This window comes from Diadema setosum, chromosome 4 (genome assembly GCF_964275005.1).
Source record: "Diadema setosum chromosome 4, eeDiaSeto1, whole genome shotgun sequence".
Classification (NCBI taxonomy): Eukaryota; Metazoa; Echinodermata; class Echinoidea; order Diadematoida; family Diadematidae; genus Diadema; species Diadema setosum.
In genome coordinates, this window is record NC_092688.1 from 24,535,707 (window position 1) to 24,557,833 (window position 22,127).

The following is a 22,127-nucleotide window of genomic DNA, read 5'->3' on the forward strand; positions in this document are numbered from 1 at the left end:
TAGCTGCTGCTGTTAATCAAATGGGGAAAAATATTCTAATTTCATAACCTGGCTAGAATTATGTATTGTTTGGTTCCTGTAGCATGCATGCCAGTATAAGAATCATATTAAATCGTATGATTTAATTTTGCTGTGGACGAGCTACCATTCGCTTTTAAGAGACAATGACACGAGAAAATTAAGAAAATTAGGTTGGTTAAAGTATTGTTCGAAGTTGCCTCTGCAACCTCACAAACTTGAAGAAAAGCTGAAATTGCGTATAATCAAAATTATAATTAGCCTGTAGTAAAGTTTATTGTAACAGTCTCTGGTGCTGCCAAAGTACTCAGACTTACCAAAATTATAAAGAGTAACGAGGTTACGAAACAATAGTCAATCAATATTCATATCAGACTAGACCTTTACCGTTTTTTGTTGCAAAAACACGCTATAATCCCTTGTGGATTTGTGTGTGTGTGTTTGTTTGTTTGTTTTTAAAAAAATGCAGTTTCATTAACATCAACGGGAGTTTTCAATAATAATAGTTACGTCTCCACGAGAGTCTGATGAAATCAATCAATAATGTTTTTTTACCCCCTGTTTAAGGAAAGCGGATTACAAAAAATAGCCGTATCTTCACACATGCATAGTGGACATTGTGACTTATGAATAATTATGCTGTCAATTTCTCTGTCACTTTTTCTTGCTTCGGTGACTGCTTCTTCTTAATAATAATGTCATTAATAACATGTAATCTCAAATCACGAACTTTCATTAAAAAAAAAAAAGCTGGGAGGTAAAAGTTCGCGTCATCAATCCGATGTTATTTCATCATCACTAGAAATATTGAATGTTGTATTATATGTATGTATACATATATATATATATATATATATATATATATATATATATATATATATATATTGGTTCTTTAAAATTATGCTTGTTGCATGTACCTCACCAACTATAATACGGGAAAGAAGGTCCAATATCCGCGGACTTTACCTGTGTGAAAAGGGCTACAAAGTTAAAGGTAAATGGCTCATTCTTAACTTTTCACAAACAAGGCAGCAAAAATGATTTGTCACTCTTTGTACCAATCTAGGATTGCAACAGCATAATTGTCTTCTACGGCAGAAAAGACAAGCATAAGCATGGCAATAATGGTGAGATCTATTCATTACCTAAAGGAGGCACGACGGTTGTTTCTTTCATTGTAGTTGGCCATTGGGAAGCATGGCCGTCCACAGCTTATGATAACAAAAGAGTGAAAATATGGCAGCATTAAGCACTAGGTCCCATCTACATCAATACTCAAGTTATTATCATTGTTTTCCTTTTTTAATGCAGATGTTTCATTATCACGTATCATCCTATTCAGCCACACAGAGTGTCAGTGTACATTTTGGCTGGTTCTAAACTAATCGCTACTCACCGCTGTTACTGTAGTCTATACTTTGACTAGTGCTAATGCTGGGTGTAACATCTTGAAGTGTATTTTCTGTAAAGGAACATACAAAATAAAATCATGTCTGTAAGAAAGAAAAAAATGATGCCAATGAATAGCATTACGTTTGACGTAAAAGCCACACGGATGTTTCCGTTAATGTTAGTATCAGTATTTGTTCTGTAATACAATCCATGTCTTGCGACTTTTTGTCGGTGCTTGATGCAGAGTCAAATATTTTTCACCCGCATACTAAACGCTGGTCCTTTTTCATTTTTTTTTTTGTATTCATGGTAATTAAAAGCTTTCTTTAACCAATAGAATAATGATATTGTCCTGTTCGACAAAATAACAAAGAAGCTTCGGGACTAGAACCAAGTTTCCTCCGGCTGTCTTGGTTGTGCCGTAGCCAACGTTCGCGGAGATCGGATTTTCTATAACTTTTTCTGGTTCGGGAGGCATACCATAATTTGATGCACTGTGCATAATCTTCAAGATCCAACATTATTTTACTTTGGCATTCGTCAGGATACGTTAAGAAAGTTTCTCTTTCAAAAATCGGAAACTGGTGAAAACGACGAAATACTGTGTTTAGTGTGTGATCAGTCACAATCTGATACATCCAAAGAGACACTTGTGCTAAATTGCATTAAGGGGGAATGACTTTGAAAGGTGAAGTTTTATGAATATACATGTTTGTAAGAAAAATATATTCACGGCATGCTCTTAAGTTTTTACAACCCACCGTGAATTTCGTTTTTGACTGCCCGGCAAGATGGGACTGTATCGTTCCAAATAGGAAAGTAGGTCGACTTTCCAGGTAGAGATACACACTGCAATGTCTTGCTACCATTGATGACGTAACCTTCGCCACAGCTAAGAGTTATTACGGACCCAAACTTAGTGATGTTGGAGTTCCATTGGCCATTTGACACATTGCCGGGATGGTTACAGAACCCGACTGACACTGTAGGAAGAAGAAGAAACAAAAGGGCTGATCTTCTCGTAAGCCCCATGAATTATACGGGAAAATACAAAGATGGCGAGTTGCAAAATAACTCATCAGTAATCTTTAATCATTAAGGTTGTCTGCTTTGCCTTGTTGGTGTCGTTCAACAATATTTACTCATCTCAGATTTCCAATACTATTTTTATAAGCGTTTTATTTCTGAAAAAAAAAACCGTGAATGATTATGCTGTAGTTGTTATCCCGTAGCTTTTAAAGTTTCAGCAATCACTATCAATAATATTCATGCCTATATTGATTATTAAAACTATATTTGCAGCATTATTAGTGAAGAAGATGTGATCGCTTCATTGGGATTCATAAAGTCACAATTTTTTCCCTTGTATTGCATTTGTTATCTATAGCATTAACGGCAACTGTGAATAATTGCTCTGAAGGTGATAGAATCGACACCAGAGTTTAAATATCATTTTGATCCTCCTGTCCAATCATTCTTGCCTTTTAAAACAGTCATGGAATTTGTTCTGAGAACAGCCATGGAATTTTTTTTTTTTTTTTAAGAACAGTCATGCTGGTATTTTCTTGCTAAGTCACAGTTTTTAACTCACGATTAAATGCTGTAAAGAAAACTTGGTCGGAATCAAGTTGTGTCTGGCTGGGACAGGACCAGTTGTGGGAATATCTTCCGCCAGTAATAAAGTTTACAAATTCCTCTAATTGCAAACACACACACGACCTTCGATGTACAACAGCAACGTCTTGGCCTCCGGACACTTGTTGACAGGTGGATATACATTCGTCTTCAGAATGAACAGGAAATTCATCATTGTGTGAAAAGAGAGACTGAAGTATTTGTCCGGCACCTTTGTAGCAACCAATAAACGCAGGTTCTACGTGGAAATGACACAACATACAAGCAGGATGATACACAAATACCAGGTATGAACTATTGTGACTATAATTTTTTTTCACACATTCTGAAAGTAAAGGGAGTAGTTATATAGGGGAACACCAAAATTGCCACGTCACCTAAATGGACAGAATGCATATCTCAAGGCTTACCTCAAATCAATCACAGTGGGACCTCTGAGGATTATGTGGCTCCGAGCCACATGAAAAGCATGCGCATAAAGGCTGTAAGCAAATCAAGCTAAGCTCATCTTCTTTTTTTTTTCATAGTATCGCTCATACACGTTTATCACGCATTGTAGATAATAAACGAAGACTAAATCAATTTATACGCAACTCATTCATCTATAATGCTACCACCAATGTGTGTCAATATACAATGACAAAGCAAGCAGAAACCATTAAAATCGAATCAATGAAATCAATGAAACTCGTTAAGCTGGGTGATCTAAGTCCACCAACATGACTTTTTTTAAAATCAAGTATGTTTGGATGGCAAAAAATAAATAAACAAGCAAACACACAAACAAACATGTGCCAATGGAGGATCTGGTAACGTGCAATGACGCACACTTTATTGAGTGTAGCTAAACATGCTAAAAGGGATCCACAACTCAATGTTAGCGGCTTGAAAGCTATATTTAGATTGTACTCAAAAGGTACAGCTATGAATATCATGAATATAGTCACAATGTAATACAAGCATTTCTTCATGATTATTCCAGATATCAAATTCGTCTTTGACTGTTTTTGATTTTTAAGCTTTCAATAAATACTTCTTTACCTCTTTTATCGAAACCAAAGAGACCGTACCTGAAGAAGGAAAACATCTATCACATCTGAAAGAGGAACTAAAGTTTGAGATGCAAATGATAATTCCGCTTCCAAACATTGATCTAGACACGTCGTGTCATTAAACATCAAATTCTCCCAATATAAACCATACTCTTCAGACAAATTCTTACCTCGGCATTTCAGTCTAACACCTTGGTTCGAGGAACATCCGATGGTTGCCCACGAGCACTCCTCGAGATAATTGTCACCTATCAATTGATATGAAAAATTATACAAAATCATATTTCATTGTTAAACCATTTTGATTTGGGTACAGCAAACAACAACATTAAAAATTATTGATCCAAATAATTGTTTTATGGTGACTTATGTCATTGCAAAACTGATAGAGAGTGATTGTTTGTGTCTGTGGATAGCTAACTACTTACTATTTACTGTGCAGCTCCCGACTATGTCCGATTTCATTGGAATCATTATGAATGAAATGCTTTTGAATTAACTACGCAATATCCTCGCTCAAACTGTGAGAAGAATATGGACAAACGAGAAAAATAAAAAATAAATCCTTAAGAAATGTCGAATATTTCACACTCTTCATGTAAGAATTGTTTACATTTTGTGTTTGTTTGCTTGCATTTTGTTTTGCTTTTCCTATATCGTACATATATGTATAGTGGTAGTGGTTTGTTTGTCTGTATGTATACGTGTGTATTCTTCCATAGCATGCAATAAAACACATACACATGCACACACACACATCACACACGCACGAACGGACACTCAATTCCCATGGCAATTTACATGGCATGTTTGCATGGATGTTTCAGAGAGCGACATTTTCTGACGGGGCGACAATTTGTGTCGCAACATGCGCGACTTAAGCCAGTCTGAGATTTATGCAAAGACTTTCATGTGATGACTTCATGAAACGGACCCTAGGGTTGTGATTTCAAAATGTTGATTTTTGGAATACTGAGTAGTATAAGTGGGAAAAGGATGTATGATATACGAGCTGTGCACATGCAGTGGTATTTCTTATGAGTATTACAAAATTCAAAGTAACTCATAAGAAATTTAGCTGACATTGGTGCAATTACCAATATGCCATGAACACGAATGTTCCTTTCATCACAATGAGAATATGAAGCACTGAAATACATGTAATTAGTTTTTGAAATATCAAATACTAATTTTCTACATTTCAATTGTGAAAGGGTTTTCTACTTCAGAATTTGATGTATCTTTGGGGGTATCCCATTTTTTTTTTGAAAAAATAAGATATTTGTATCAATAGCGAAAGGTATGAAATGTTAAAATGGGGCAAAATTATTAAACCATGTTATTTTCATAAGCAGAGATGAATGATAACCTTGCCAAGATGGAACATTGATGGAGACAGTTAATCTTCAGTCTTTGTGACTACAATTTTAAATATATCTTGAATGATGAACAAAAAATCTGCAAAAAAAAAAGTCCAAAGAACCAAAGATTCAAATTAAGATTTTTTTTTCTTTTTTGTAATCATAAATTTTTCATTGGTAAAGATGTCAGTGTCTTTCGAAGTATATATATATATATATATATATATCTTTTTTTTTTCTTTTTTTTTTTTAATGACAGTGGGATACATCATTTGAATAGATGCAAGTTACCCGAAGTTAATTCAGGCGTTCATAGGACCACATACAATACTATCGAATTCTTTAATTTCACGATTATACCTTTAAAACAAAAAAAAAATCAAAATCGATGTTCACGATAGTTTATACAATGCAACTTGGTGCTTTGGATTACGGGACATGGATCGCCTTGTTTGGACAAAAAAAAAAAGAAAGATGCATGAATAATAATGAGCTGCAGTATGCTCCGATTTATAGTGTCCTGACACAAAGATGCAAACACTCTGCAAAGAGCATACTCTTGGCAACTTGTTAGTTAAAGCAAATCTTTAATTCCATAAATCTGCATTTCAACGGTTAGCTAGCTATGAGGACCGGTTCGAAAGAGGTCTGCCAAGTACTTTTTCACTGTCAATTACTCGTAATGACAAAAACCCAACTTGAATGAAACAAGACAAACAAAGCACAACATAACACAACAAAGCACAACAAAACAAATGCACTTTTGTTCAGCGTCTGACAAGTAACCACTTATTTCAGGGGTCGTAGCAAAGTCTGGGTCCTAGGTTGATAATGTTCCGATGTTTAAATCTTAATGCTACACGTACAATATACTCCTCAATGTTTATAATTATGCACTCACCTTCATCACATCGGAGCTGTATAATCCTGTTCCTTGTCACAGTGCGGGGCAATGTCTGATTCAAGTATTCCTGCACCGCTGGAAAGCCGAGTCTTCCGCAGAACAAATGAGCAGCCCTGTCATTAAATGTCTGAAGACACACATATGTGTTTGTTTCAAAGACCACAAACCCTTCACGCGGTGAAGGTCCATTAACCAGCCTCACTGATGAAGTTTCTGATGAAGAAGAAACCAAATATCTACTATAAGAAGTAATAAGTACATAAACGTACATAGATTATAAATATATTTAAAAAATAGTTATATATATATATATATATATATATACATGTACATAATACATATGTGACCCTGCACCACAAAACAAATAAAAAGTCGCCAGACATGAATTTTTAGTTAAGACCATATTCTGAAAGCTTTATTATAAAGCTTTTTATATTCTTTTATAAAAAAAAAACAACTTTTATATTCTTCTAAGCTTTAAAATGATGCATAACTCAAATCAAATGGACAGTGTCTATTCAAGCGCTTAATCTTAACCAAGCCGTGCTGGCTGTGCGATGAATGGGACACAAAACAGGAAGTAAACCATCGGAGTAACAACAATGATAGGATTATCAGATTAAACTGAAATTTAGCATGCCTCGTTAACGCATTCTGTCATTAATCAATACCAACTTTCAAAGGAGTAACATTATCCTTTCAAAAGTTATTAGAGTTGAAAGTGAAGAGTGTGTACAAAAATGAAATGGGGACTCTAAAGACACACCTAATCAAAAAACCAAAAATGTTCGAGATAAACTGCTAAAAAATCACACGTTCCTGCCCGTTTCATGATCCCAAATTTTAGTATAAAGTAAAAGAAGACTTCCGCTTTCAGAAAATACGAAAAAGTCAAGATTGGCTAGGTTGACCCATTTCACCTATTTTCGGTCCTCATGCAAAATCAGTGTGTGCGACTTTTTGTTCGTTTTGTGATGCACGGTCACATATAAATATATTATATATATATATATATATATATATATATATATATATATATATATATAGGTAATGCATGTATCACTACCTTATGTCCATGTGCGATTCGACGAATAACCTTTAACCAAAACAGTTTTCCACCTCAATCCTCCCAGTTTTTGTTTTTGTTTTTTTTTTGTCTTTCTTTTTTTAACTGCCACATTAACGTTAGACTTGGCACACTCAGTTACAACACTCTACAACATAATTAAGGCATCAAAGCACTAATGCTTTTTTAGTTTCATACACAGTTCACTCATTTTATCAAGAGGAGGAAAGTGGATAAAAGCTGGCTTCTTTGGAATAAACATGAATCACATTTTTAGCTTTTTAAGTTTTTTTTTCTCATACTTATAATAATAATAATAATAATAATAATAATAATAATAATAATAATAATAAGATCTTATTTACCCAGGGTAGCCTCTTCAGTGTTGCCACTGCTCTACCAGAGGGCCCTGCTATTATTATTACCCTAGCGGTGCCAGGTACCCAGTTATACACCTGGGTCGAGAGGGACATTGTGGGTAAAACATCTTGTCCAAGGACGTAAGCACCGGGTGGGATTCGAACTCCGGTCCTTGGATCGGGAGTCGGGAGTCTTATCCTCTATGCCACAGTGCCCCCTACTTTTGCTTATAGGCTACTCTTTCCGAAAGGCACGGTCTTTGGCAAACTCCAAAATCAGGTCGCAGGAATTTTTGTTTTCTTTGTGCATTATATTGCATTGGAGAATCAATTTAAAGACGATGTTACTGACAGCATAAAATATTTTCTGCCTGGGGATTACCCAACAAAGCCGGCATGTATATTGCATTAGAGAATCAATTTAAAGACAATGTTACTGACAGCATAAGATATTTTCTGCGTGGGGATTACCCAACAAAGCCGGCATGAATGATATTTGTGTGTGTGTCTGTGTGTGTGTGTGTGTGTGTGTCTGTGTATTTTGTATGAACAGGCGACTTTATTTTCGCTTAGTTCTCACTTCAATATGGAAGCCTATCCAGATATGTCTTTATCAGCATGCAAATGGTAAGATGTGCCTTACTTGTCAGCGAAGAGCAGTTTAGTAAATCCTGCAAAATATCAAAGCAAGGCATCGTTTTAGAATCGCTGAGCTTCATGAAATAAAAGAAAAAGTTGGATCTTATGATTGTATTATCATAACTCGTCTGTCCTTTGAACATTTAATTTTTGTTGTCACCAGAGCAAATCTTCAAGCATACTTCCACGCAAGAAAGAAAGATAGTAAGGCCTATCAATTGTAATACTGAAGGCTACTTACCCTCGTAACACTTCACACTCATATTGAACTTCACAGGGACGACATATATATGTTATCCGTAGCTCTACTTGATGAGCCAGGGATAATGTCGGGGGTGATCTGGCGAGGTTTATGATCACACTCAGAAACGATTTGTTCGCTACTCCGTCCAGAACTTCAAATCCAATCACTGTGTGGTTGACAAACATAATTTCATAACGTATCCTATGTCCACGAGGTGCCTGGAAAACCCAGCTATCGCTGTTGTTAAGGCAGTTTACATCACACAATATCTCTGGCTGTAATGGCGTCCCCGAACAGTTAAGAGTGAAGTCTGGAAAGAATTTGAGACACGAACAAGTGTGTATTTTTGTTTAGTTTTGTTTTGTTGTTATTTTTGCAATTAAGTGAGTAATGTTTGAATGAAACAAGACATAGCAAAGGGATTTTAGATGATTTTCGATACTTGGAAATGTTGCTACCCTGTCAACATAACAGAAAAAAAACCCTCATAATCCTCCCACAACTAATTTCTCTTTGATTACCGTTCCATTTAAGCCGTTGTGTAATAGTGGAGTAAAGAGTATGAATTTCTCCAAAGCACGTTATCTAAATCGACAATCTACCTTGAATATACTGCATCCAGGTAACATGCAGACGACTAACAGTTAAATCAATAGCAATGTCTTATGTTAGACGAAAATGTGCAGAAAAGTTTGGAACAGAGAGCATGATATAGGCATAACAAATAAATTATACTTTGTAATTACTTGATAAGTAATTTTCCTCCGTATTCAATCCCTTTTATACGGTATGTGAAAGTTAAAAAAAAAAAAGAAGAAAACTTTGACATCATTATAGTTTGGGCTTATGATGATTGAACCTAACCTCATAAAGTTGCTGACATAACACTTAAGGCCTTTATGTCCAACGCACATGAGTACCTGTAAAGACCCATTACACCAAAGTTCTTTTTTTTCTAAATTGAATTGCTCTAGGGTGGAAGTGGGCTAGGAACATCAAAAAAATGAAATTTTGTGCTTCTTTGTTTGCTCTGAGCATACCAGTCTAAATTTTGTAAATAAAATGACATGGTATTATCACTGATATATTATCACATGATATATCTCACTTCTGTACAAAAGAAATACTACATGTCAATATAATGGTGTTATAGACAAAATAAAAAAGAAAAGATAAGTACGTACAAGTCTTGTGAGCTTCCTTGGTAGAGAGTGTGATGAGCGAATTGTGAAGAACGACACCAACAAACAACCAGGCTAAAAAAGTTATCCGTTTCTCCATCGTGAAAATCCAAATGTTAGTCGGAAATTGGTCGACCACTGACATTCAGTATATCATTGGCAAAGCCAAGGCACAAAATTTTATTCATTAAAGTGAGGGCTTCTACAGGAAAAAAAAAAAAAATAGCTACTTGATTAGCTGTACAGAAATGAACACGTTCACTAATATTGTTGACTCTGTCCGTGTTAATTAAGATCTACAAGAGATACTTGCGCGCATTGAATGTGCGCACCAATATATGTTCAAATAGAATTACTGTATCTCGCTGCGTCGTCGAGAGTTTCAAGAAAGCTTTGTCATAGGACCATTAATAACCACTTGAGAATGACACTTTTCTCCGATCCACGTGTACAGAATTCAAATGGATATGATAAATAGCATCGTGTCTTGGTTTTGTTTGTTTTCATAATATCCATTCGCTTGACCGTTAAAAAGGAAGTGGAAAGCCTACGCACATCCTGGTGTGATAGGGAAAGTATTTCATCACATTATTATTAGGGAAAGAACACTTACTGTCTCAGTGCGATTTTAATTGGACTTCCTGATAATCAGATACAAATCAATGCAAAAAGTGCAAAATGCTTCCGCGAGATTTTGTAATAAGATCAAAGAAGGGTGACCATGAACATCCCATTTTACGATTATAATTCCTATTAGAAATCGGGTTCGTTTTAAGATTTTATCCATCGTATTCCCTTGTAGAAGGATTTTTGGCCCTTCCTTTAATGTTTAGAAGTTGTTTTTTCCAATATCACTTCAGTAAGCCTAGACATCCCAATCCAACCTAAGACAATATACTGAAATTTAATTAGTTTAAAGCACCTCTTAAACATTTTTTTTCCTTGTGACGAATTGAATCGTATTCTTCAATGACGATGACACTGCATTATTTCGTCTGCCCTTTTCCCTCCTAGATAATACTGAGAATATATCATGGTATTTGCATGTGCTTTATTTTTTTTTAAAGAGAGATTTACTGTATCATCACTCCAAAGAACAGCACGACTTTTTTTTAAAGGAATGATGTCACCATTGCTATCAAAGGTAGAATGTGTGTGTGTGTGTGTGTGTGTGTGTGTGTGTGTCTGTGTGTATGTATGTGACCCTGAACCACAAAACCAACAAAGAGTTGCCAGACATGGATTTTTATTCAGGAAAAGATTCTGAAAGGGCAGACTGTAAGCTTTAAATTGATGTATAACTCATGATTCAAATGGACTCCCCTAACATCTAAATACTGAAAAGAAAGGACACACTCTGGAAAAGTGGGAACTGAGAAAAGAGGCTCTGAAGTCAACGGCGTAAATCCGTACTGAGGAGTGGGGGGGGGGATGATCGATGATAGTCACCATCACCACGATTACAAGCCCATAACCGGACCAGCGCAGCCGGGGGGGGGGGGGGGGGGAGGGCGGGAGGGGAGAAGAAGCTTGGTTTCCCCCCCCCCCCCACACACACACACTTTACAGGGATCGAATGTCCCATTCTTTTGCATGAAATATAAAGCGGGAGGGAAGTGGAAGCAAGTTCTTGTTTATGTCTGTTTTTTGTTTTGTTTTTGTTTTTGTTTTTTGCTGGTCAGCCGACTTTCGGCGGAAAATCAGAACTTAAAAGTATTAAGACTTTTATGTTCTTGTTTCTCTTGTCTTTTCACTCTCTGTCTTCTTTACTCTCAGGCGATTTTGACCCCCCCCCCCCCTTTCAAAAACGTAGCGTAGCCCTGAATAATGCCCAAATAAATTCAATAAAATGGTAATATGGATCTCCAGTTTCTTTGTATGTAATAATGTAGTAAATATTTTCCTGTAGCTATTGTGTTTTTCAATTTTCTTGATTGAAGTCAATAAAGCAATCATCCGCAGGGGCATCGTCCCGTTTTTATGATGGTGGGTGAGGATGGGACTGGGAGTTGGAATATCTGTGCGAGGGAGCGGAGCGACCAAGCGGGGGGGGGGGAGGGTGTGGGAGAGGGGTGTCCCCCCCCCCCTCCCACACGAGGAAGATTTTGCATTTTTATACATGAAATTCAGCGATCTGGTGCACACTTGTGGTGAAATTTTGGATTTTTTTTTCCTATCAAAAAACAAGTAAGAAAAAGAAATATTCATAGATAATTGAATGACTAAATCGTGATATCTCAGCTCTTAAATGCTCCGCCTGTGCGACATCACTGTGTAGGCCTACTAAATAGTGGGGCCTATCACCGGCGTAGCCCGGATTTGATCTAGAGTGAGCGGTTAGATGCGAGGGAGCGGAGCGAGCGAAGGGTGAAGGTTTCCCCCTCCCATGGAGAGAAGTTTCCCCCTCCCACGGAGAGAACTTTTTTGCATTTTGATGTGTACATGTTGCAATTTGATGCATTTATCTGTTGCATGTTTTGTAGACTTGAAACAGTCCCACAAGTTGAAGGTAGCAGCGTTGATGTACATTATTACTGAACAATTCTGCCTATGAAATTGTATCATTTAGATAACTTCGTGTATTCATTAAATTCACTAAATATCATGAACGCGACCGAGCCCGAGCGAACGGAACGAGCGAGGGGGGAGGGGGAGGGGGTGAGAACTTTTTGCATTTTGATGTTGTACATGGTGTAATTTGATGCATGTTTTGAGCGTTTTGTCGACTTGAAACAGTCCCACTTCTTTAAGGTAGCAATATATAATATCGATTATTATTAAACAATTTGGTTATAAAATGGTATCATTTAAATCAACTACTTGTATTAATTTTTACACTGAATATCATGAACACGACCGAACCCGAGCAAGCGGAGCGAGAGAGGGAGGGGAGGGTGTGGGAGGGGGTGTGCTGTGTGCTGGTGCTGTGTGCGGTGTGTCATCTCAGTCCTCTCAAAAAGTGCTCAAAAACATCTCTAATATGCTCTCCTTGGCTGATATTGTATAATATCGGTGGTTTTTACCTTTTGTTCGCGCTATGGAACCAATTTAACCAGATATTTTTTTTTTTTCAGCAAAACCAAGTCTTCTTATGGCTCAAATCTACATGACCAGGACCCTCTTTTGGCATCATGAATACATAGTCCCACTGGTGCATCTCCATGCTGGCTAAAGCAACTGGATTCCACATTGGAAGCTGGAATGCAATGGGACAATGCAGGGCCATGGAACAATAGAGAAAACGGCGGGAATCCTTCCTCCACCACTTCTCTACTAGTACATGGATGGATGCACGTAACCAGGACCTCCTTTTTGCATCATCAATATATAAAGTTAGAGTTTTAGTCCCAGGATTTTACTTTAGAAACTGGATTACAAGTCAACATGTCAATGCAAGGCTTTGAAGGAAGTAGCCAAGGAACAATAGAGAAAATGGCGGGAAACCTTCTTTCATCACCTCTTTGTCAGTACATCAAATGGATCCATGTACATTGTACCAGGCAATGTCACACTTACAGGGTAAGTATATATATATATATATATATATATATATATATACATATATATATATATATATTTCATGATGCATTTGTTACTGAACCTAGTTCTTGTGTGCGCTGCATACCAACAACTCTCATGCATCATGCCTACTGAGAGAGATAGAACTAGTGGTGAAGGCCTGTACGTATTGTCAACTCCACTTGTGATAGCTGACAGATTCTGTGGCAATCAACCAAGAGTTTTCTTTCCTGGTTCCTTCAATTTTATAAATGGTACCCAGACAAATGCCAGTCATTCATGGAGTAGACGGCTGATTGTCCTATCACTTCTCATGAGTGGAAGACTGGAACTAAACCCTGGCCCAGCTTCTGTACCTTTTCCATGTGGCAATTGTGGAACAGAAGTCCGAGACACAGATGAAGCAGTTACATGTGACTTCTGTAGTGTATGGTATCACTGCAAATGCATTGGATGTCTGATAGCCACTACCAGCGTCTGTGTAACAACTCCAATATATCGTGGATATGCAACTGTGGCCTTCCAAACTTTCCATCAAGCTTATTCTTGGCATTCCTCCAAGTGTCCACTTCAAACAGCTTTTCTTCACTAGGCAATGCCGAAAACTTTGAGGATCCAAATGAATTTTTAGACAGATCTGATATCTCACAGCTGAACTTCACGCCAAATGCAAACTCCACTCCAAGGAAAACCAAAGCAACTACACTGTCCAGACCCAAAAGGCACAAACTCCTTAGTATGCATATTAACTGCAATGGCTTCAAATCAGACAAAAGCAAGCTTGATTTCCAGTCTGCTATAAGTCAGCACAACCCTGACATAATTTTTTGATGCGAATCCAAGCTCGACAGTGAAATTTCAACCTACTCCATCTTTCCCGACACATATGAGGTGTACAGAAAGGATCGCAATGCAAATGGAGCAGGAGTCTTTCTAGCTATCAAACAGGATATTGCGTCTTGGAAGACCAGAGTTTGATTGCCAAGCAGAAGTGTGCTGGACTACTATAGACTTTCCAAGAAGTGGAAAACTCTATGTTGGCAGTTTCTACAGGCCACCTAGTACCAAGCCAGAAGTAATCAACGAACTGCAAAACTCATACTCCAACATTCTGAATAGACAGAGGAAATTGCCTAATGTCATTCTCACAGGTGATTTTAATCTTCCTGACATCGATTGGGAGCATACCACAACCACCAACCCAAGAACACATGCCATCCACTCTAAGTTCCTCAACTTTATCAACACAGGCAATCTCACCCAGCTTTGCAAAGAATGCACGAGACCAGACTCCAGAAATACACTTGATCTGATCCTCGCTACCAACCCTCAAGTAGTCGACTGTATTCGTGTGGAACCAGGAATCAGTGACCATAACATCATCCTTTTCAGCATCAACATGGTCCTTAAGCTACAGAAGAAACCAGCCAGGATCATTTATCAGTATGACAAGGCTGACCGTGAAGTTATCAAGGAAACATGCAATGTCCTGACCAATCACTACTTCAACAGGGAACCCGATCATGAAACAGTTGAGGAGAACTGACTGTTCTTCAAGACATCTCTTTTAGAGATCATGAAGAGTATCCCTCAACAGAAGTCCAGAACCAAACCCAGCTATCCATTCATCACACGCCACCTAACCCGTGAAATGAACAAGAGAGATAGGCTGTATAAACGTGCAATACGGACACGATCTCCCCAAGACTGGGCAACCTAAAAAAGCAAGAGGAATGCAGTTCAACGTATGACAGACCAAGCTCACAGTCGCTTCCTTAACGATGTTATCGGAGACAGCCTAACAACTGACCCAAAGAAGTTTTGGAGGTATGTGAAGTCTCAGAGGAGAGAGTCTGCTGGCATAGCAACCCTCAAAGTCGGTGACAGATACTACTCCACTGATACAGAGAAATCAGATGCTCTAAATGATCAAATCTCATCAGTGTTCACCAGAGAGAACTCACATCAACTTCCTGATAAAGGTCCTTCTCCATATGACTCAATCGAAAATCTCGAAATCAGGGAATCGGGCATCCTGAAACAGCTGAAGCAACTGAATACCACCAAAGCAAGTGGACCAGATGGAATACCAGGCAGAATGTTACACGACTATGCTGAAGAATTGTCGCCCATCATCACACACCTCTTCCAACAATCCTATGAAACTGATGAGATACCCCAAGATTGGAAAAAAGCCAGGGTTACCAGTATCTACAAATCTGGCGACAAAAGTAATCCAGCTAACTATCGACCAATATCATTGACATGCTTGTGCTGCAAGATAATGGAGCATCTTATCCTCAGTCATGTTTCTAAACATCTCGCCATCAATGACATCCTTGTGAAGAACCAACATGGATTCAGGTAACACCTGTCTTGCGAAACCCAACTGACTGAAGCTATTCATGAATGGGCCTCAACAATCAATCAACAACACTAGACTGATGCCTTATTCCTTGATTTCAGCAAGGCGTTCGATAAGGTTGTCCATCGCAAGCTCATCTCCAAACTGGACTTCTATGGTATAAGTGGCCATACTCTGCTCTGGATTCAGAATTTTCTGTCGGGAGGTCTCAGTTGAGTAACCATCAATGGTTCTTCATCTTCAGCTGTTGACGTCTTATCTGGAGTGCCGCAAGGGTCGGTCCTTGGACCTACCCTTTTCCTGGCATACATAAATGACATCTGTGGTGAGATCTCATCACCAATCCGGCTCTTTGCTGATGACTGTGTGGTATACAGATGCATCAGATCAAGATGTGACCAGGAACTCCTCCAAAAAGACCTCTCAACCCTAACAAAATGGGCAGAGACATGGGACATGGCCTTCAACATCAAGAAGTGTGCACACATGACCATCACCCTTTAGCGTAAACCAATGACATGTTCCTACATCATGCATGGACAAGAGGTACCACAGACAAAATCCTACAAATACCTAGGTGTCACAATTACCAATGACCTGAGTTGGGGTGTACACACACAGAAAACCCAGGCTAAGGCCTCCAGAACCCTTGCCATCATTCGGAGAACTCTAGGCAAATGTGACAAGAAGGTGAAGGTAGCTGCATACAACCAACTCGTCAGACCTCAGCTTGAGTACGCAACCTGCACCTGGAACCCACACACCCAGAAAGACAGCCAGATTTTAGAAAACATCCATCGCCAAGCAGCCAGGTTCGTGTCCCATGATTACTCAAGAGAATCCAGTGTCACCTCTATGCTCTCTTCTCTCGACTGGGATACACTACAGCATTGTCGCATCCTCCATAAAAGCGAGATGTTGTACAAGATCCACTATGGTTTTGTCAACATAGCCATGCCAGAAGAAATCAGGATAGCACAAAATAACACGAGGAACCACAACCTGTCATACCTCCAACCATTCCCCAGAGTCAACTGCCACCTCTACAGTTTTTACCCCAGAGCCATAAGAATTTGGAACACTCTCCCTGCCAAAGTAGGAACATCAGGTACTTTGATGACCTTTAGGAGTGCAGCCTTCCCTGTCATTAGACACATGGCGCCGCCCCCTACTCTTAAGATGCTGTAATGAGAGGCACACCCGCACCGACCACCTGCACCTGTATATAGATGCACCTGAGCTCACGTCACCACAGGCACATGCTACAACACACCGCACAGCACAACCCTCCAGGACAGCGTCTTTGCTTTTGGGAGAGTACTCATTCAAGGTTCAAGGTTCAAGGGGTGTTCCCTCTCCCACGGTGAAAACTTTTTGCATTTTGATGTTGTGCGACATGGTGCAATTTGATGCATGTTTTTGCGCGTTTTATTGACTTTAAACAGTCCAACTTGTTTAAGGAAGCAGGGGGATGTCCCCCTTCCACGGTGAAAACTTTTTGCATTTTGACGTTGTACATGGTGTAATTTGATGCATGTTTTTGAGCGTGTTGTCGACTTGAAACAGTCCCACTTGTTTAAGGTAGGAATATATTCTGATGTCGATTATCATCAAACAATTTGGCTATAAAATGGTAACATTTAGATAAATTTCCTATATCAATTCTTATATTGAATATCATGAACGCGACCGAATCCGAGCGAGCGGATCGAGCGAGGGGGGGGGGGGGGGAGGGTGTGGGAAGAGGATGTTTTCCCTCAGAGGGTGGGAACTTTTTGCATTTTGATGTTGTAAATGGTGCAATTTGACGCATGTTTTCGCTCGTTTTATTGACTTTAAACAGTCCCACTTGTTTAAGGAAGCAGAATATGTTGATGTAAGTTATCATTGAAGAATTATTTGCCTAGAATTGTTTCATTTAAATAAACTTCTTGTGTTAATTCTTACACTTAATGTCATGAGCGTGACCGAGCCCGAGCGAGCGAAGCGAGCGGGGGGGGGAGGGGTTGTGGGATGGGGTGTCCCCCTCCTACGGTGGGTGAGGACTTTTTGCATTTTGATGTAGTAAATGGTGCAATTTTATGCATGTTTGCGTGTTTTATCGATTTCAAACAGTCCCACTTGTTTAAGGTAGCAGAATATTTTGATGTCGATTACAATGAACAATTTGCCTATAAATGGCATCATGAAATAAAATAATTGTATTGATTTTTACGACGAATAATTATCATGAACGTTGTCTGTTAAGCAGTTCAAACAGAAAAAGCAAGCACACGAGGATGTAGATAAGGGGCATTTCTCCTCCCACACGAAGGTGATTTTGCATTTTCAGACCTGAAATTCAGCGATTTGGTGCAAACTTTTGGTGCAATACCTACCCCTCCCCCAAAAAGACAATAATGGAAATAAATAGGGCTTTTTTAGGAAGGTGTTAAAATCATGGAATTCAGCTCTTATTCCGAGTGTGCATCATCTGTGTGCATGTACAAAGTCTAGTAAAGTAGAGCTTAGGGGAAGGGCGTGGGAGGGGGATTCCCCTCCCATTCGACGGAGCTTTTGCGTTACTAGAATTGAAATAAAGCGATCTGAAGCACAATGTTGTGGAAAATTCGGAAATTGTCATTGCACAAAGTCTATAGAGGGGACCAAGCAATGGGAGGGTGGCAAGATACGTCCCCAATATTCGAGCACGAGAGATTTTGACGAGTTGTGGAGCCGGGAAATGTGCAAACGTCTCGCCGGGAAATGTTCAAATGCCGAGAGATTGAGATTTTTTTTTTTTTTTTTATTGAAATTCAGCAATCTGGTCTACACTTTGGATAAGATGTTTTGGACAAACCGCAAAAAAATTTTCCTCATTTCGGGAATTATTGAGGGACAAAATGACATGTTTCTGCTTCCTCTTTTTTTCCCCTCAAACTTCAGGGGGGGGGGGTGATTGTACAGGCCATCACCATCCTCCATTTCAGGGGGGTGGGGATTCATCCCCCCCCCCATCCCCCCCCCCGGGATTTACGCCCATGTCTGAAGTACAGGGTCTATTCAAGCGCTTAATCCTTACCAAGCCGTGCTGGCTATGCGATGATGCGATGAAAGGGACAAAACACAGGATGTAAACCACCAGAGCAACAACAATGAAGGAATTATAAGATCATGAACACAACATGTTCATGATTAATGCCAACTTTCAAAGTAGTAGCTTTATCCTTTCACAAGTTATTACACTTGAAATTGAAGAATGTGCAAAGGATTTTAAGAAATGAAAAGGGGCCTCTAAGACATACCTGATCATTCTACTCTCCCGTCAAAAGTGTTGTAGAAAAACTGTTGAAAACACATATATGTGTGACCGTGCACCACAAAACAAACAAAAGTCGCACCCCTGGATTTTAAGGGAGGACTCAAAAAAAGGTGAAACGGTTCAACCAAGTCAATCTTAAGTTTTTCATATTTTCTGAAAGAGCTATCCTTCTTCTATATTATTCTTCAGTTTGGTATCTTAACATGAATGGGAAAGTGTGTTTTTAGCAGTTTTTTTTTTTTTTTTTTTAGCAGTTTAGCAGTTTTTCTACAACCCTTTTAGAGTTGTCTTTTTTCTTTATTAGGATCGCTTTGTTTCACCTTTTTTTTTTTTGTGGATATCTCAGCCATTTCAAAACCGATTTTCATCAATATAAACTTTTGATACCCCTTAGAATCTCACGCTCACTCTATGGAGAGTGGTTTCTGAGTATCTCACAAAACGTTAAAAGCTAAATCCTCACCTCAACCAGAATTGTACACACCCTTTAAATCTTACCAGCTTAATAGATGGCCAGCTACGTGACCATGTAAGTTATACACAGAAGATTTATGTAAATATACTGTATGTTGGGTTCTGCTTTCGTGATTATGTATCATTTTTATAAGACTGCATGTTAATACAGATATGTTGAAACTTAACAGAGTAGAGGGAAAAAACGATGTTGACAGTTGAAAAAAAAAAACAACATGTTATTATATTACGTGAACCTGTAAATAAACAGGAAACTATGTATATAAATTATATAAAACGTATTCTTCTTTGATATGTATGTCTTTTTATTGAATGTTGTTGGAGATACGTGAAAATTTAATAAAGAAAGAGAAAAACAGAGGTGTTGAAACAAGCAAGTACTTGTACAGCACTAAACCTGCAAATGAACAGGAAACTTTGTAAACTATGTGGGATTCTGCTTTGCCATGCATGTCTTTTCAATAACAGTTAATACAAATATTTTTAAAACTTAAAAGAGAGAAAAAAAAAAACATATTGAAGCTTGAAGAAAAAATTGCTTGTTTCATCTATTATATCAATCTGTAAATACGCAGGGGGTTACAAAGTTTCGTAATTTCTTTTAAATTTTGATATCCTAAGAAAGCAATACACTCCTTGTTGTAACCCATTGAAAACGAGTGAAAGGACTCTGATTCCATCCAACTTTAGGAGCTTGGTTTGGACTCCTCCACCTTTCGGGGAGAACCGTGTTACTACCGCGCCAATCCTCGTTACAGATGACTTTTTACATGGCTTGTTTGCATGGATGTAGCCATGTAAGTTATGTATTGGTATTCCAATGACTATGTCAAAAATTATATTACCCCCCCCCCCCAAAAAAAAAAAAAAAAAATGTGCTTCGAAATGGGCAACAATTTGCGCCGTCAGCCCTCAGAACAAATTGTCACCTGTTTCAGGGGGCGACAATTTGTGTTGCAACACTCGCGGAATGGGTAAATAAAGTTAAACCCTAATTTGTACGATACTTGCTTATTATTTCTATCATTAATATATTGTCATTTTGATGTTATATCTCATGTTTTTATTTTTAAATTTGTCTCGCCACTGTTTGTGTGGGCATGTGTATATGTATGTTTTTGTTTTTGTTTTTGTTTTTTTTTTTTGCTGGGGGTTCTTTTCTCGTTGTATGTGCTCATACGTACGTATAAGCTCACGTTGGTGATAAAACAAAATAAAGGGAAATGAACAAGAACCCGTGTGGAGCCGGGAAATGTGCAAACGCGGGGAAATGTGCAAACACCGGGAAATGTGCAAGCGCCGGGAAATGTGCAAACGTCTTGCCGGGAAATGTGCCAATTTCATCAACGGGAAATGTGCAAACATGACGCCGGGAAATATGAAAAAGTTCAATTTTGCCGGGAAATGTGCAAACGTCACCAGGAAATGTGCAAATCATTTATTTTAGCCATAATGTGCATAAATATGGTAGATACACTCCATGTCAAAACTGCGCATGAACCTCTACCCATTAGTATTTTCTTAATAAGATCCTTGACAGATTTTCAGCAATATTGGCATGTCATGCATGTAGCACTATTAAGGCAATGGGATCTCAATTTGTTTAAATTACTCTTACCCCCCCCCCTTTTTTTTCGGGGGGGGGGGGGGGCTCAAAGTCCCAGAACTACGGTTTTATAAAAATTCTTCTTATATTCTACAACCAAATAAGATAGAGTTTGCTTGGTGCTATCAGGACATTGATATCAATTGAGATCAAGTTTAATTACAGATCAGGGATCTCCCCTCCCTAGACCCCTTTCGGGGAGTCCCTAAACTAATGCTTTGAAGAGTTTCATAACTGAAATTGCATCTTTGATTATGGTGTATTCAAGGGTGCCTGATCGGGGGGGGGGGGGTTGACGGAGAGTAGGGTGATTGTCCACATTTACTGCATCTTCTTGACAAATTTCACGACGGATTTTTACCAAACTTGGAAGATAGCATCTTTACGGTAATATGATCTTAATTGTTAAAATGAGCTCCCGCCACCGCCAAGGGGGGGGGGGGGGGTTGAAGCTTAAGATCCCTAAACTCTGTCATTTTTAATCTTCTACTGTCGAACCGAAAAAAAAAAATGAACTACGTTAATGCTATGCAGACACTAGTTGCTGAAATTTCAGATTTAATGTTGACGGATCCAGGGGAACCCTGCATAGGGAGTGTGGGGGGAGGGGAATTTTCCGCATTTGTTGTATATTCTTGGAAAATCTACATGTGCATGACGGATTGTCACCTAACTTGATCTTGATTTGTTAAAATGAGCCACCCCCCACCCCCTTTAAGCGGTGTGTGTGGGGGGGGGAGGGGGTTGGAGCTCATTTTATCAAATGAAGATCATATCACCATAAAATGCAATCTGCAATGTAAACTTTGTGAAAAATCCGATGTAGATTTTTCAAGTAGATGCTGAAAATGTGGAAAAGCCCCCATGCATCCTCCCCCACCCCCACCCCCAATCTGGGCACCCCTGGATTCGCCATAATCAAACATGAAATTTCAGTCATTAATATCTTACCTCTTTCTTTCCGGTTTGAGAGAAGAAGATTAAAAAATTCCAGAGTTTAGGGACCCTGAG

At 38.6% G+C, this 22,127-nt stretch overlaps 3 protein-coding genes across 3 annotated transcripts in view; 2 read left to right on the forward strand and 1 right to left on the reverse strand.

Moving 5' to 3' along the window:
• Positions 1–8,689, reverse strand: part of LOC140227968 (uncharacterized) — a 51,813-nt gene extending 43,124 nt beyond the window's left edge. The window contains exons 1-4 of the mRNA XM_072308351.1: positions 8,668–8,689; positions 6,360–6,575; positions 4,268–4,345; positions 3,002–3,283 (exon numbers count right to left, since the gene is read on the reverse strand). Of these exons, the coding sequence (XP_072164452.1) occupies positions 3,002–3,283; positions 4,268–4,345; positions 6,360–6,575; positions 8,668–8,689 (598 nt within the window). The remainder of the gene's footprint in view (positions 1–3,001; positions 3,284–4,267; positions 4,346–6,359; positions 6,576–8,667) is intronic.
• Positions 8,690–15,117: 6,428 nt separating this feature from the next.
• Positions 15,118–16,239, forward strand: LOC140227741 (uncharacterized). Its single transcript, XM_072308144.1, has 2 exons — positions 15,118–15,601; positions 15,980–16,239. The coding sequence occupies exons 1-2, from the start codon at positions 15,118–15,120 to the stop codon at positions 16,237–16,239; spliced, it is 744 nt and encodes a 247-aa protein (XP_072164245.1).
• A 27-nt stretch (positions 16,240–16,266) lies between these two features.
• On the forward strand, positions 16,267–16,923 carry LOC140227742 (uncharacterized). The gene has a single exon (XM_072308145.1). The coding sequence runs from the start codon at positions 16,267–16,269 to the stop codon at positions 16,921–16,923; it is 657 nt and encodes a 218-aa protein (XP_072164246.1).
• Positions 16,924–22,127: the final 5,204 nt, after the last annotated feature.

Bases quoted from the DNA above. Each gene is read 5' to 3' on its own strand.
- LOC140227742 (XM_072308145.1), top strand. From the start codon at position 16,267: ATGCATGGACAAGAGGTACCACAGACAAAATCCTACAAATACCTAGGT.
- LOC140227741 (XM_072308144.1), top strand. From the start codon at position 15,118: ATGACAGACCAAGCTCACAGTCGCTTCCTTAACGATGTTATCGGAGAC. The intron at 15,602-15,979 runs GTAATCCAGCTA...CTTCATCTTCAG, and splicing joins CTACAAATCTGGCGACAAAA to CTGTTGACGTCTTATCTGGA.